General features: G+C 47.8%; 7 protein-coding genes across 7 annotated transcripts; 4 read left to right on the top strand and 3 right to left on the bottom strand.

The window, feature by feature from the left end:
- Positions 1 to 218: 218 nt before the first annotated feature.
- MGYG_00011 (WD repeat-containing protein 79) lies at positions 219 to 1,671 on the bottom strand (the record flags this gene model as incomplete). Its single annotated transcript, XM_003175871.1, has 4 exons — positions 219 to 385; positions 453 to 1,327; positions 1,390 to 1,452; positions 1,514 to 1,671. The coding sequence occupies 4 exons, from the start codon at positions 1,669 to 1,671 to the stop codon at positions 219 to 221; spliced, it is 1,263 nt and encodes a 420-aa protein (XP_003175919.1).
- Positions 1,672 to 2,052: 381 nt separating this feature from the next.
- MGYG_00010 (hypothetical protein) lies at positions 2,053 to 3,876 on the top strand (the record flags this gene model as incomplete). Its single annotated transcript, XM_003175870.1, has 3 exons — positions 2,053 to 2,120; positions 2,368 to 2,826; positions 2,910 to 3,876. The coding sequence occupies 3 exons, from the start codon at positions 2,053 to 2,055 to the stop codon at positions 3,874 to 3,876; spliced, it is 1,494 nt and encodes a 497-aa protein (XP_003175918.1).
- A 630-nt stretch (positions 3,877 to 4,506) lies between these two features.
- MGYG_00009 (hypothetical protein) lies at positions 4,507 to 6,553 on the top strand (the record flags this gene model as incomplete). Its single annotated transcript, XM_003175869.1, has 2 exons — positions 4,507 to 5,151; positions 5,219 to 6,553. The coding sequence occupies 2 exons, from the start codon at positions 4,507 to 4,509 to the stop codon at positions 6,551 to 6,553; spliced, it is 1,980 nt and encodes a 659-aa protein (XP_003175917.1).
- A 618-nt stretch (positions 6,554 to 7,171) lies between these two features.
- Positions 7,172 to 7,703, bottom strand: MGYG_00008 (chaperonin GroS; the record flags this gene model as incomplete). The annotated part of the gene is made up of 4 exons (XM_003175868.1): positions 7,172 to 7,196; positions 7,261 to 7,319; positions 7,407 to 7,628; positions 7,674 to 7,703. 4 exons carry the CDS (start codon positions 7,701 to 7,703, stop codon positions 7,172 to 7,174), a joined length of 336 nt encoding a protein of 111 aa, XP_003175916.1.
- Positions 7,704 to 8,091: 388 nt separating this feature from the next.
- Positions 8,092 to 9,401, bottom strand: MGYG_00007 (pre-mRNA polyadenylation factor fip1; the record flags this gene model as incomplete). Its single annotated transcript, XM_003175867.1, has 3 exons — positions 8,092 to 9,037; positions 9,107 to 9,162; positions 9,228 to 9,401. 3 exons carry the CDS (start codon positions 9,399 to 9,401, stop codon positions 8,092 to 8,094), a joined length of 1,176 nt encoding a protein of 391 aa, XP_003175915.1.
- Positions 9,402 to 9,882: 481 nt separating this feature from the next.
- On the top strand, positions 9,883 to 11,116 carry MGYG_00006 (FAM50A; the record flags this gene model as incomplete). The annotated part of the gene is made up of 3 exons (XM_003175866.1): positions 9,883 to 10,127; positions 10,201 to 10,753; positions 10,811 to 11,116. The coding sequence occupies 3 exons, from the start codon at positions 9,883 to 9,885 to the stop codon at positions 11,114 to 11,116; spliced, it is 1,104 nt and encodes a 367-aa protein (XP_003175914.1).
- Positions 11,117 to 11,538: 422 nt separating this feature from the next.
- On the top strand, positions 11,539 to 12,777 carry MGYG_00005 (hypothetical protein; the record flags this gene model as incomplete). The annotated part of the gene is made up of 5 exons (XM_003175865.1): positions 11,539 to 11,627; positions 11,686 to 11,922; positions 11,998 to 12,119; positions 12,186 to 12,572; positions 12,632 to 12,777. The coding sequence occupies 5 exons, from the start codon at positions 11,539 to 11,541 to the stop codon at positions 12,775 to 12,777; spliced, it is 981 nt and encodes a 326-aa protein (XP_003175913.1).
- Positions 12,778 to 13,673: the final 896 nt, after the last annotated feature.

Here is a 13,673-nt window from a genome sequence, read left to right as displayed (position 1 = left end):
TTTAACCGCTTTTATAACGTAGTTATCCATCGTGATTATCGGCATAAGTAGCGGATCCTCTCCGTCAGTATGATAATTAGTACCTCCCAACTCCCATGATACCGGGTTCCCACATGCTAGGGGGGCCTACTATCACTCACTACTGACCTTCTCTTAGTAAACTCTTCTGTCGGGTCTGTGATGCAATAGTTCGGATTGAGATCGACAAATCGAAGCAGTCATGTCAACTCCCATATTTTTAGGCTATTATCTATTTGACACCCAGTTCGACCCACAGACACGACTTCATTAGCGTTATCATCAGAGAAAGAGGCATACTGCTTTTGTCCCGAGCATGTAGCCAGGATGCCACCCGCTGGATGAACCGCTGCACTTGTTATTGGATCTGCATGCATGCCACAGTTAGCTAAGGCGCTGAATAGAGTTGAGCAGGTATAATAAAAAAAAAGAACCAAACTTGCCATGGTGGAGCTTCTCCTCCCATGTTGGGCGTAAGCCTGCTAACCCTGCGTGGCACGGGTGCTTCCACATACGAACCACGCCGTCTATTCCGCCAGCCCAGAGTTCTGAGGACTCGTTAATTCTAATAAGCCCAGCGTCCAGTCTTTGATTTGTAGCTGCTCCCCTGCCTTTAAGCCATCCCACGAGCCGTCCTGTCACCCTAATATCGTAAACCAATGCTCCATCGCTCTTCCTCTCCAAAACATATAGGTATCGGCCGCAAGGGCTCCAGAGCACCTGCGTCACACCATTACCGCCAATAACCTTGTCAGCAACCGTATCTGCAATGCTAAAGGTGGCGATGGTATCACCGGCCCCGTTATCTCCGTAGAGCCCGACCTGCCTGGTGAATGTACCTGCAGCAAGAATCCTACTGCCGCCAGCGTCAATTGACATCGCTGAGATAATCCCTTTCATACCCACGCCCCCTCCTACCAACTTCCTTCGCTTGCTCGGGATCGTGGGTAGCCTGGAAACCGGTCCCTCTTTTCCTGGTCGCGATATGTCAAACAAGCAAATCATGCTGTCACTTCCGGCCAGGAAATGCGTGCCTCCAAGGGTGGAAGGGTAGATAAGGGAATGAGGTGTTATAAAAGCCTCCGTTGTGGGTGATATGAGGCTGTATGACCCTAGGAGACTAGGGTACAGGGCAGAATTCAGCCTGATTGGGTGGTCTCTAACACCAGAAAGTAGGCAGGTTGTTGAAGGGTCTTGCAACTCATAGAATGGGTATATTGCCACGGAATATATGGGTTCCTTGGAGGGAATGGCATGGTAGGGTTGAAGAACATGGGGTCTATCCCGGCCCTCTAGAAGATCCGGGGGCCTTCTCATAAATTAGCGTATTAAACCAGCGAGACTTTACCAAAAGAACACAGGAAGCCATACAGAATAAATGATCGTAAATGGTTATCTGCCGAGTTGGTGATGATCGTAGTTCCATCCGGTGACCTGGACTGGTGAGAAGTTGAATTTTCAGATAATTCCGTGGATCAAACAAAGGTTTTCCTACCACTGGGCACTTTTGAAGTAGTTAGATGCCAGGCTTTCATGCAGGCCGTTGCCTACAGACCTTTGCGCGGCGATCAGCCCATCCTCGCTGTCGCTGCAGGCGACACACTTTACTCTCGGTGCATCATCAATTGACGGTCGCTGCGTGGCTCCTTCCATTCTCGATTCACCAAGGACTGCATTTCCCTATTGCACGTATATCATGCCGCTCTATATCATCTATCGCGCAGTAGATGCAGATATTGTTGTAGACGCCGACGTCGAGGTTAACATAGATAGCTAGAAAAAGACGCCGCCAAGACTTACGCTGCCAAGACGTCGCGATAGCTCCAAAAGACAAAAAAAACAATGATATAAAAAAAGACGTCAAAAATATCAAAAGCATCTCCATCAAGGGCATCAAAAGCTCCAACTTCAGTTTTTTCATCTTTTGCAAGTAAAGAGAAAAAGAGAGATTTTAACCCATTACTTGCCAGCAGCTTGTTTTTCTCACGCCCCAGTCGCCTTGCTGTTGACAGAAAACCAGACCCTACCATCACCATGTTCTCCCAGAAGCCGTCCACGACTGGCGGCCTGACAGTGAATACCTCGACCGCAAACTCCCTATTGTAAGTCAATCACGGCCAGCCTGCGAGATATCTCCTTAGTTTGCCGGTTTATACACACTGTTCACCCCATCTTTGGCGTACGACTGCTTGGGAGAGCTGTTGTTTACTTTAACCGTCAGTATACTTCGTACCGACGGTCGTGCGCCTACGCAGGGAAGATAGGAGAACAGGACGACACAAAAAAAATATATGTTCATGGAGTCTAAAAGCGAAGAAGGAGTACTGATCATTTCTGGCTTAACTATAGCGGCGGAACACCTCAAACAGCAACATCATCCACATCAGCGGGCGGGCTCTTCGGCGGTGCTGTAGGAGGGACAGCAACATCACAGCCGCAGTCAGGGAACTTGTTCTCAGGGCTAGGGACTGCTGGCGGCCAGACTCCACAGAAGAGCCTGTTTGGAGCCGTTGGGAGCAGTGCGGCTACGGCGGCTTCGACACCAGCAACGACTCAGCCAGCATCCGCGGGTTTATTCGGAGGATTAGGGACATCACAACCCCAGCAGCAGAGCGCGCTGGGCGGCGGCTCACTCTTTGGCAGAACAACGACTTCCAGTGCTCAGTCACAGCAAACACCAGCAGCAACTAGCGCGCCATCGTTGTTTTCCCTCGGTACTTCAACGGCGAACCAAGCTCAGGCAAAGCCATCTTTGTTTGGAGGTGCTACACAGACTACGGGGACATCAACAAATACAGGAGGTGTATTGTAAGTTCTTTCAGTCTCTTCCCTACGTTTTTGCCGTCTTCTTGTGCATTTTAATGTACCCAAGTTAACTCCTACCTATTTAGTGGGAACACCACGCAACAACCGCCTCAGCAGCAGCAGCAAGGTCCAACCTTATCTCTGTTCAGGAACACAGCAGGACCATTAAAACAAGATCAGCCAACTGGAACGAATGTGGTATCGGGCGTTAAGATTGACGTATCTAACCTTGTGCCTACGACCAAGTTCGAGAGCTGCAGTGACGAACTTAAAAAGGAGATTGAAGCTATAGACACATTCATTCTTAATCAGGTCCGGATGTGTAACGAGGTATCCGACCTGCTGCCCACCATATCCGCCCAAGGGGCCATGATCCCCAATGATGTTGAATTTGTTCAAGGGAAACTAGACACACTTCAAGAGGCCCTAGAAAATGACGCAAACGGCATCGAACATGCCCGTAATCTTGCGAAGCAAGATGCGGCAGAAGCAAGACTGGCCTTCCGCACACTCGACACTTTACTTCTGCCCCTACAATACCAACCTAGTCCCGGTGAACGATGGTGGCCGGCGGGCCAACAAGGTCAGCCAATGACCAAGCATCCGCTACGACCCGCTATGGGCCTTCGTCACGGGGGAACTCTTGCGCTTCCAGAGGGTATCGAGGTGGATTCTTCCGGTTCGTCACAAAATGAACCCGGAAGCTTGGTTGATTACTTCTCTCAGCGGACGGATGACATGGGCTCCGTGCTCGAAGAGTATCGAAAAAACCTAAAGGAAATCGAAGACCACCTATACAATGTTGAGGATTCCCTTCAGCGGAAGATCCACGCCCTGGTTTCCTCACGAGGCAGAGACAGCGGAAGCACAACAAGCACACAATCTTCTCGCGTGCGCGAACTTGCTGCGACGCTGGGAGATGTTGAGACTGCCATCCTAGGCGTCGCTAGCAGGGTCGGCACTGCGAAGGAGGAGGTCCAGGAATTGGTTTTGGGTCCGATGGGCTTTAACGGCTCAGGGATAGGTAATGGATGGCAGTCTAGGGCGTACTAATGACCTTTCTATAGCTCATTGCTATCTTCTCTTCTTTCCGAATTCCTTTTTTCTTTCCTTGATGTTTTCTATCCTGTATCTCCTTATGAACACCCTTCGCTTTTACTTTTTCCATGTTCTGCTGACCCAAATCGGCTTCACAGCTGGGACAGAGCCCTTCCCAGGACATCGTCACTTTGCACGGCATCTTTTTATCCTGCATCTGTTCGACTTGGGGGTGTTTTAGAATACTTGATGCTGTTCGCCTGCTTACCTTTTTGTTTTGTCTATACGGAGTACCAACCTGTATTCCACTGTCCCCTTTTCTCCAGTCTATACCCGACCTAGAATTTCCCTATACAAGGTACATGCCATAACGTTCCATACCCAGGTCCCGTCTTAAATTATTCTACATACCCTCGTCTTTTCATATTTCCTATAATCATTATTTCCATGTCAGCGGCTGAGTTAAACTCGTGTTTCATAGTGCTGGTTGGACCCACCTACCTAGGGAGGCATGCGCCGTTCGGGTAAAAAGAAGTAATATCAACAACCATCCTCTCCATAAACGACAACTTCCGCCAGAGAACCGCGGCTCGAGAGCCCTGCAAAGGATCCAATACCTAGTATTTGAGCAGCTTTCTCAACCTAATGACATACTCAGACTCAGGAGAACCATTATTGCTCGAATATGCTCGTTCCCATGGAATCGCGCTGGAGCAACAGGCATTTGATCCCAAAATGGCCCTTGATGGGCTTGACACACTTGACTCCCAGATCTTAGACTATCATGTACTTAATGGGCTTGCGGATGATGGCCACAGAGTGGTGAAGTTTACAAAGGCAGTTGGTTCCGAGAAATTCTCCCCAGCCAGAGCCAGCTGCGAACTGTTGTCCTCTATCCTCGGGCTACATAAGGAATACATGAATGCCAAACCTATGCCCCTTTCACACCAGCTTTTACCAGACTGGTACATGGCTGAGCAGGTGAAGATATCCTCGCCCATTCTCAGTCAAGAGGCTTCACCGTGGCTCGGATCAGCACCCGCAGCAGCCTCATTGCTCGACCCGTCGGGCATGCAAGTGCCGTTAGAGAAGCTCAACGACGAATTTGATGAAGGGCTAGCATTTCCGAATCATTATACGGACCTGAGGGATGAGATTTTAGAGGCAACTATGGGTGAAAAGATCGTATGCCATTCTGCAACATCTTCGATTATACAGCAGATCTTGAGCCATGGAGAACTGCGAAAATTGGGGTACCAGAAACCAGCCTACCATCACCAGCTGAATGAAGTTCGTTCTCATATATTACCTGGGTATTGGTTTGGTCTTTTTAGCTAACATGGTGCGGGTTCAACAGGAACTAGGGAGCTTCGAGCTGCGTCCACGCACCGTTGATAAAGAGGGATTCAAAGTGACTAACAATTCGAGCCCTGCTAAAATACCTGATAATACCCACCTACAACTTTTCCAAGCTGAAACACTCAGACCCCTCCTGCCAGACTCCTTTTCAGCCTCTGACAGCGTTTCCAGCTTCATGGAAGCTCTTGGGAAAGAGAAACCTTTGAACAACAGCAAAAATTCGAGTACAATGCCCCAGAGCTCCACCCATTGCCATAACAAAACCAAGGCGGACGACGGATTGCAAACTGTTGGATTACCTGTTCCGCCAGACAAAAACTCACATATAATTCTGCTGGATAAACTGCCCCCGCCTAGTGATACCCAATGGCCAATTGTACTCTTTCTCTCGATAGATCTGCTAACAACTCATGGGTCGCTCATTCATAAACTTGAAACCCTTACAAACCCGCCAACGCTACTGTTTCAAGAGCTCCCTACATATAATACATATGTCGACAAAGGATTATCTTTACGAGATGCAGACATAATACTCTCCCCCAAGGTAGGGATGCTCTTGGTCACTACCATGGATTTCATGCAGCTACATCTGCCGGGACATGCTATCCAACTTAAATCCGGTATAAAATTGAACTCACCCTTCCAGGAGAGAATATATAGGATTTGTGAGAGGTTCGATGAGCTTTATATCTTTACCCTCCACTCTGCAGGTCCAACCGCTACCCGCCCCCCGGTCTCAGTGAAACAAAGTACGTATGATGCAATGGCCTCGATAAGAGCATTCTGCTGCTCACTTAACATGTACTCAACAATGAGGGTGCTAGATGTCTCCTCAGATGTCACAATACTAGCTCACTGGATTGTCAGTCTCGGAAAAAAGCATCAGAGCTTAATGCTGGAAGGCAGTATTGAGGTCATTTTTGGCAGACCTTGCAGCCTGCCTCCTGAACGTCACATACCAGATTTTAAGCCTCTATCCAACACCATAGATGAACAATTTCTCACACAATGCTTAGAGTTGAACGGATTTGCTGCTGCCTTTGTTCTTCATATGTTGTCACCGATATTAGCGCAAGAGCAAGGAACGGATCAGGGGTTGTTAGTTATGGTGACCTTTCCACGCGAGAAGTCAGCTCCGTTTCCAGTGAGGGAAGCTCTTCTCGCAGGCCTGCGTGAACTTTTTGATGGAAAGAGCAAAGGCAAACCCAACCTCAAATCCCTGCTGGGAGAGCGAGGTTTCTCTCGAGTAAGGGATCGCATGCGTTGTATAGTCCTCCAGCAATTTGTGCCTAATCCACAAGCGACAACCCGGTATAACAACATCCAAGTTTAGAACCTGCCTATTTGCATATCCACCTGGCGCCCAAGTCAATAGAGGACAGAAAGCATTGTTTATCTATTTTCTTCATACATTCCTACCGTAAGGAAACTCCTATAGATATAAGTATCCGGGTGCCAAATGGACACAGACCAGAGAAGACGCTTGCCGAGATCAATTTTGAGGGGAGATATCCTAGCATGTATATATATTCTTTACTAGTTCGTGAGTCCGCTGGGAGTAGGCATCAAGACGCCATGTCAGAGATCCAGAGACGGGTCGTCCGCGTGTATATTAGAATAAATGGCATAGGGCTTTTATACCCCAACTTCATTCATCTGATGAATTTGGCCCATGATTCTTGATATCTTCTTCAAGTGGATAAAAATGAAATTGGTAGACAACAAAAATGTGACATGAAGGAAAAGAACAAATGAAAAGTAACTCCTTTCGCTGGCTCTCTTCCGCCGTCTCCGGTTGGCCAGGGTGACCGACTCCGTAAATTCGATAGATGTTGCATTCATTATATTACATATTATTGTACAAAATCGGCCCGGGCAAGCACCTTGTGGGTAGCTATGGGTAGCCGATTTGTGTGACGGTCAAGTTCAAAAGGTAGCGGACAGTGTGTATTTACTCCCTGAACTTGGCCAACAGCCTATCGTGTTTTTGTGTTAGTTTTATCACTAATAGCGAACTGTAAGAGAGCTTGATCGACATACTCATGATCCCGGAACAAGGAGTATTCTTCTTCTCCAAGCTTTACAGGGCTTCCTCCAAACTAATCAACACGCAAAAAAGTTAGTACCTGCTGGCTTGTGAAAATAAAGACTCGAGTTGATGAAGATCAACCAACTCAGTGACGCACCTGGGGTACCAAAACCCGGTCACCTGGAGCAACACTCATGGCAATTCGCTTGCCATCCTTGTCCAGAGCTCCAGGACCAACGGCGAGGACCTTGGCTTCGTTGAGCTCCTTGACAGAGCTCTCGGGGAGGAAGATTCCAGATGCAGTCTTTGCTTCGGACTTGATACGCTGGACCAAAACACGGTCGAGGAGAGGAGCGAGGTTCTTAACGCTGCGGAAAGCCTGAATATATGTCGAATTGAGCCTTAATTAGAGAGCTAATCCAACAATGCGGAGAAGGAACAGTGAACTCACCATTGCTAATGTTTATAGATGTAGAGGTAAAGAAAGTTATAAAGTAAAGATCGAAAAAGGAGGGTAGGCAGAGGATTGAATGGATTGAACTAGTCAGCTATAACATGTATCTGCACCAGGAGTTGAAACTGAAGAAGAGAAGAAGATGAAGTTTTTATTTTCTGCTTCAAAGATTTAAAAAAAATCCCCAAGAAATTTCCAGAAAATATGCCAAGACACCAAGTCAAAAACGGTTTAGCGCTACCCGTGCCCAAAGAGGAAATATGTTGATATCAGAAAGGCAAGGAGAAAGAGCCAGAGGCGGAGGAGTATTCGCAGTATTAGGTCTCCTAGATCGTGGTATACAGGGTTGATTGTTTCAGAATTGACAGGCTATCTATCCTACCTAGCTTTACCATCTCCGCATGCCTTTCCCCCTTGCACCAGCATTGTTATAAGCTCCATGCTGGTCATAACCCCCGTATCCCATCTGCTCCTGGCCGCCCGCTTGTCCAGAAAATCCTTGCCCGCCAGCCTGACCTCCATATCCGGTTTGAGGTACCTGGGGGTTACCAGCACCAGGCTGGCCGCCTCCCATCATGGCCTGGGCATGTTGCATGAAAGTCATTGGGTCCATTGACGAAGGGTCCATGCCCTGGGCCATCATGCCTGCAAACACAGCCTGCATCATGTCTGGTGAGAGATCAGGCATTCCAGGAGGCATTCCCGGCATGTTATTTTGCGGCCCTGGTCCAGCTCCTCCCTGAGAGGGGCCGGGAGTACCCCGGCCACCGCCTGCTCCTGCGCCTCCCCCGCTCCCCCCTCCGCCAGCCACTGCCCCAGGTATTAGTCCAGGGAGAGGTGGCGCCGGCCCACCAGGTACTGGGATACCTGGAAGACCTCCAGGAAGACTGAGGAATGCCTGCATATCCTCCATCTGCGTCTTTTGGTCGCTGATGTCTTTTCTCAGGCTCTGCTGTTTAAGGCAATAGCTTGCCCATGTGAACTCGTCAAAACCATAGTTGAAATAATCGTTGATATCTGAGCCAGGCCTCCGCCAAGGTTTATCATCCTCCGTGGGAAAATCTGAATCTAAATCTGTAGAAAGAATCGCTCTGTTGGTTGAAGGGTGAACCGGGTTCGCCGATACATCGATTGTCGATGTGTGGTGAGCTGGGTATGAGGACCCTGGCTTTTGAGGTGCTGCAGGTTTTGCAGCAGCGGCAGCGGCGGTCGTTACAGTTGGTGTCCCAGACTTTGGAGTAGGGTGTGGTGCTGCCGCTTTGGGTGTTGCGCTTGCGGAGTCAGTCGTTGGTTTTGGGGGTTCACTTCGGTACTGGGGATGGCGAGATGCTTGTCTGTTAGGATTTTAGCGTCTGCATAGTCTCATCTAGGTGTTTTCTCCGCTCGGATAAGATCTTACTTACGTGGCAAGCTCTGCAGCTACTTCGGGAGGAGCTTCAGTGATGATGTTAAAATCGTCCTATGTAGAGGTTGAGTTAGCCGATTAAACAAGTGTCAGCCAGAGAAATATCCATTAGCGCATACTTCATCGTCCTCCTCCTCCTCCTCCTCCTCCTCTTCCTCCTGTTCATGCTCTTGCCCTTCTGCCATACCTACGTCTCCTCCTTGTTGCCCTGTGTTTTGAACCGCAACGTTTTGACATGAACCGGAAGGAGCTGTATCTATCGGATCGTAGAGATCATCATCATCTTCTTCCATAGTTGGCGCCTTGACAGAACGGTTACTGGGGCAGGAGAATGTATATTTAGGCCTCCTATTTCAGTATCCTAATGTGTAACGCGCACCTAGAGTTATAAACAGTGCACTTCAGTCGTGGATATGGGTAAATAGCAACAAGCCTTGATCGATGCCGAATCGTTGAGTTTCACAGAAAAACGGCAAGGCCCTCTTTCAAAGTAGTGCAGCTATAAATCTTGCCTTCTACTTGAATGCGCCTCAGTAATAGAACGTGAGATATCCTGCAATCTTGCCGCAGTTGTAAGTTTGATGTCTTTGAAAAAGAGCTCGGCCTCAAGCTTCATGGGTCACGTGGTGCAACAACACGGGTGAGAACAGCCGAGATGCCTTTTTCGCTGTGATATTTAAGTACCTCAACGGCTAAGATAGTTATAACTTGATTCACAAAACAGCTTGGATACCAAGAAGGGAAAGAGAACTTTTCTTGAGTCTCCCAGGCCAAATGTCAGCACCCTCCGAACCACCGAGCAGGACCTCCACCCCTCGGTCTTTTACAAACCAATCGACCACAGCGGAAGATCTATTTAAGTCGCAAACGGTTGGCTTAGTGAAGCTATCTGACTACCGAAAGAGACGGGCGGAAGTCCTTGAGCAAAAAGAACGAGAAGCACATGATAAGTCCTTAGGCCGGTTTACTCCTGGGGCATCTAGAAGTGTCACGCCGTTAACCGGTGACAAGGCGGACGGGTAAAAATACAATCTTTCCTACCTATGTGATATATCTATTTAATGGATATGCTTGCTAATTGTCAAAGGGCAGTGAGCAGAGCGATGAGCCGCAGAAGAAGAAGAAAAAGAAAGCCCGAGCCCTTGCAAAGAGCAAACTCTCGTTCGGCAATGACGAAGGAGAGTCTGAGGATACACCCAATGTATCCCGAGATGCAAGTGAAAGCAGGTCTCGGTCAGGTACACCGCACGAGTCGAGCCCAAAACCGTCTCGACGATTAGCTCCAAACCCACATTTGACGCTTCCTCGACCGAAACTGGTAACAAAGTCTGCTTTAGAAGCAGAGTCTAAGGCTAGGGATGCTCTTCGACGGGAATTCTTAGCCCTCCAGGAAGTTGTCAAGGCAACCGAGATCGCGATACCGTTTATTTTCTATGACGGAACAAATATTCCGGCTGGTCAGGTTACTGTTAAGAAAGGGGACCCGGTATGGCTGTTCCTTGATCGATGTCGAAAAGTTGGTGCAAAGCTAGGACTTGCAGGCGCGGGGGGGGCAGCAAGAGGGCGAAAGGATCATCGAAGGGAATGGGCTAGAGTAGGAGTCGACGATTTAATGTTGGTTAGAGGAGGGGTCATTATTCCGCACGTAAGTCACCTTGGTTGATCTGGTTTCTTTTGTCAACAAATGCTAAAACCATTGCAGCACTATGAGTTTTACTACTTCATTGCGAATCGAATCCCCAATTACTCTGGCAACGGCGGGCTACTGTTTGACTTCTCAGATGCTGCGCCATCACCAGCTTCTGAAAATAATAGCAACTCAACAGCTGTACTTGAAGGGAAAGACGCAGATCCAACCCTTACCAAGGTTGTGGATAGACGGTGGTTCGAACGAAATAAGCATATTTTTCCAGCAAGTCTCTGGCGTGAATACGAACCTGGACCCGAGTTTGAAGAGAAGATGCGTGGAGTCCGACGAGACAACCAAGGAAATGCATTCTTTTTCTAGCATTCCACTAGTGTTGGTCCATATTGCTGTCCGTACTTCCCTCTATCCCGTTGTCCTGGGGAAACGGGGTTTAGAAATGTCAAAAGCGGGCGCATCATATTTGAACACTCCCCATGTTGTTTGTCAATGAACAACGGTCGTATATCGTTCCCGCCATCTCTGCATATCCAAGCAGAATATTTAGTCACTCCAAAAGGCAAGGGGGAAAACATAACAACAATACTCTTATATCAATGGAACCTTGGAAAATTAACAATACCACGTGATCCCGGGTGCTGATACTTCCTAATGGGGAAATTGTGATGTCTACTTCAGATTTGTTTACGTTTCAACTTTTGCTTCAAGATTTCCGTCTTTTATTGTGACTCTATCGATTACTGGCGGAGGATCTACTCTATGCTTCAGAGTATCTTCTGTCTACGATGGCTCAAGTTTTGGATTTCTGTCTGCGCTGTAACAACTTGAGTTGCCGCTCGGCTTTGGCGGAAAACGCTGTAGTTACCACTTGCTCGTGAGCCTCAATAACCATGCATGTCATGCTTCCCCGAGCTGATCTAACACCTCTATAGCCATATATTCTGTCTACGCTGCGCGAGCCAAGGGGGCTTATCTCAGTCACAGATTACGGATCGACAATGTCCAGCTTGTCAGTCAAGCCTCCCAAATCCGGATGATGTGGTTTCGACCACCCTTACTCCGACAGAGGATTACAAAACCAGTGTCTTGAGCGGACTCGATCCCACTACCATAATAGAATGTGCTGGGAGAGCTTTGTCCTTCTGGACGTACCAGGCGACACAAGAAATGTTCGGGCCCAAGACCCAGTCTTTATATATAAGGACTCCGAAGAGCCTATCAAACAATTGACTAATTCTGTCTAGATTTTACCAGGATCACTTGAGCAAGACGTTAAGAGAAAAATGCAGTGTTATGGGCAAACAGATGGATCAAATGGCGCATGACGCAAATTCCGCTATAGAGACTCTCCAGCGCCGGATATCAGGTAAGCCCCGACATATATCCTGCTTTCGATATTGTGGCCATCAGTCTAACTATGGTGCCCTTCCAGAGCTTGAGAATGGCCAGGAACAACTTCAAAAGAAAAACCAGGAGCTAGTCAATGTGTATCGGGATAAATGCAAGAAGCATGCGCAGATGACCAATCTCTATAATTTACTGAAGAATCGTGCCATTAGGTCACAAATCCGAACTGCCGTTTCCGATACCGTTGCTCAGACACTCAATTCATACGGAGCTGCAAATAATACCCCGAGCACCGACCTGGATTCACAGAGGCCTGCCGCGAGCTTCACTGTCTCCCGCATGCATAATTTCAATCATTATCCTAGGCAAAGTAATGATCACGACCCTCGAGTTAAGCGGCAACATAAAGGGGCCTTTAGCCATCGAGATGGAAACATGATGCCCCCTCCTATAGTATCAGCATCCCGAGTCAGTAAGTACCATCGATTCGAAGCCCTCATTCGACCCTATCTTACTCTGAACTTAGCAAAGAACACACTCCCTACACCTCGGCATCGTACCGGGCTGCCGCCTCAAAGCCACTAATAGCCGCTCTCCGCTTGATCAACAAGTGCCTAGAAGCACGTTTCGCAGTCCCCAGTATCGATCTGCTCTATGTGAACAAGCCAGTCAAGTAACGGGTGAAATTCATAGCACCCATGGGCTTGGAGCTGGTATAAAGATCGGCCGGTTGGCCGATACTTCATTTACTCATGGTATACCATAGTATCGATGCGCTTGACATTACCACTTATTTTGGCCTTGCCGTCGGTGTTTGGTCGCCCTCTATATAGCTAAATGTACTCTCTTAATATTACGGTTCATCTGCAGCCTGTAAATGATGCCCCCATAGCTATATGACTAGTGAGGATTGTCATTCATCAATTCGCTGGTAAATGAAATTACCCTCGAGTGATATTGCTATCAAATACTAACAACTAAAAATGTATTAGGATGAATTTGGCCAACTAATAACTCGAGGTTAGTCATCTACATTTTTAACCTTTTTCACCAAAGTGAACACGTTTAGGGGGGCTTATGGTGTTAGCTATGATTGTATTGTTATGAGCTATAGCAAGTTAACTTATCAAAGATAGCCATATACAGCTAACTACGTGGTTTAAACAACGTCACCGCATAGAACTAGTTGCTGACAGATATAGTTAAGTAATGTATCAATAAAAATTATGAGAGTACCCTAATATAGACAAGAGATGGGAATATTACATCCATTTGGTAACATACTATTACAAGTAGGCGCTGATTTTTTAAAATGGATAAAAAGGGCCTACGGGACCCATAGCCTGACAAAACCAGTGACTTCTTGACGGCATGTCACGCAGCTACTGAAGTTATTCATGGCGAGACTTATCCTGCAATCTTCACATATGCAAAGACAGCGGCACGGCCATGTTATGATGGATCTAGGGGAGGCCTGACATATGACACATTGCGGCCCATCTGGCCCAAGACCTGACGCGCCGGTAGCCCAGGTCTGGGATCTCTCTGGGGAGAGAGACTGGGTATTTCCTCG

Source organism: Nannizzia gypsea, genomic scaffold (genome assembly GCF_000150975.2).
Source record: "Nannizzia gypsea CBS 118893 supercont1.1 genomic scaffold, whole genome shotgun sequence".
Taxonomy (NCBI): domain Eukaryota; kingdom Fungi; phylum Ascomycota; class Eurotiomycetes; order Onygenales; family Arthrodermataceae; genus Nannizzia; species Nannizzia gypsea.
This window is presented reverse-complemented; position numbering and strand designations above follow the sequence as displayed.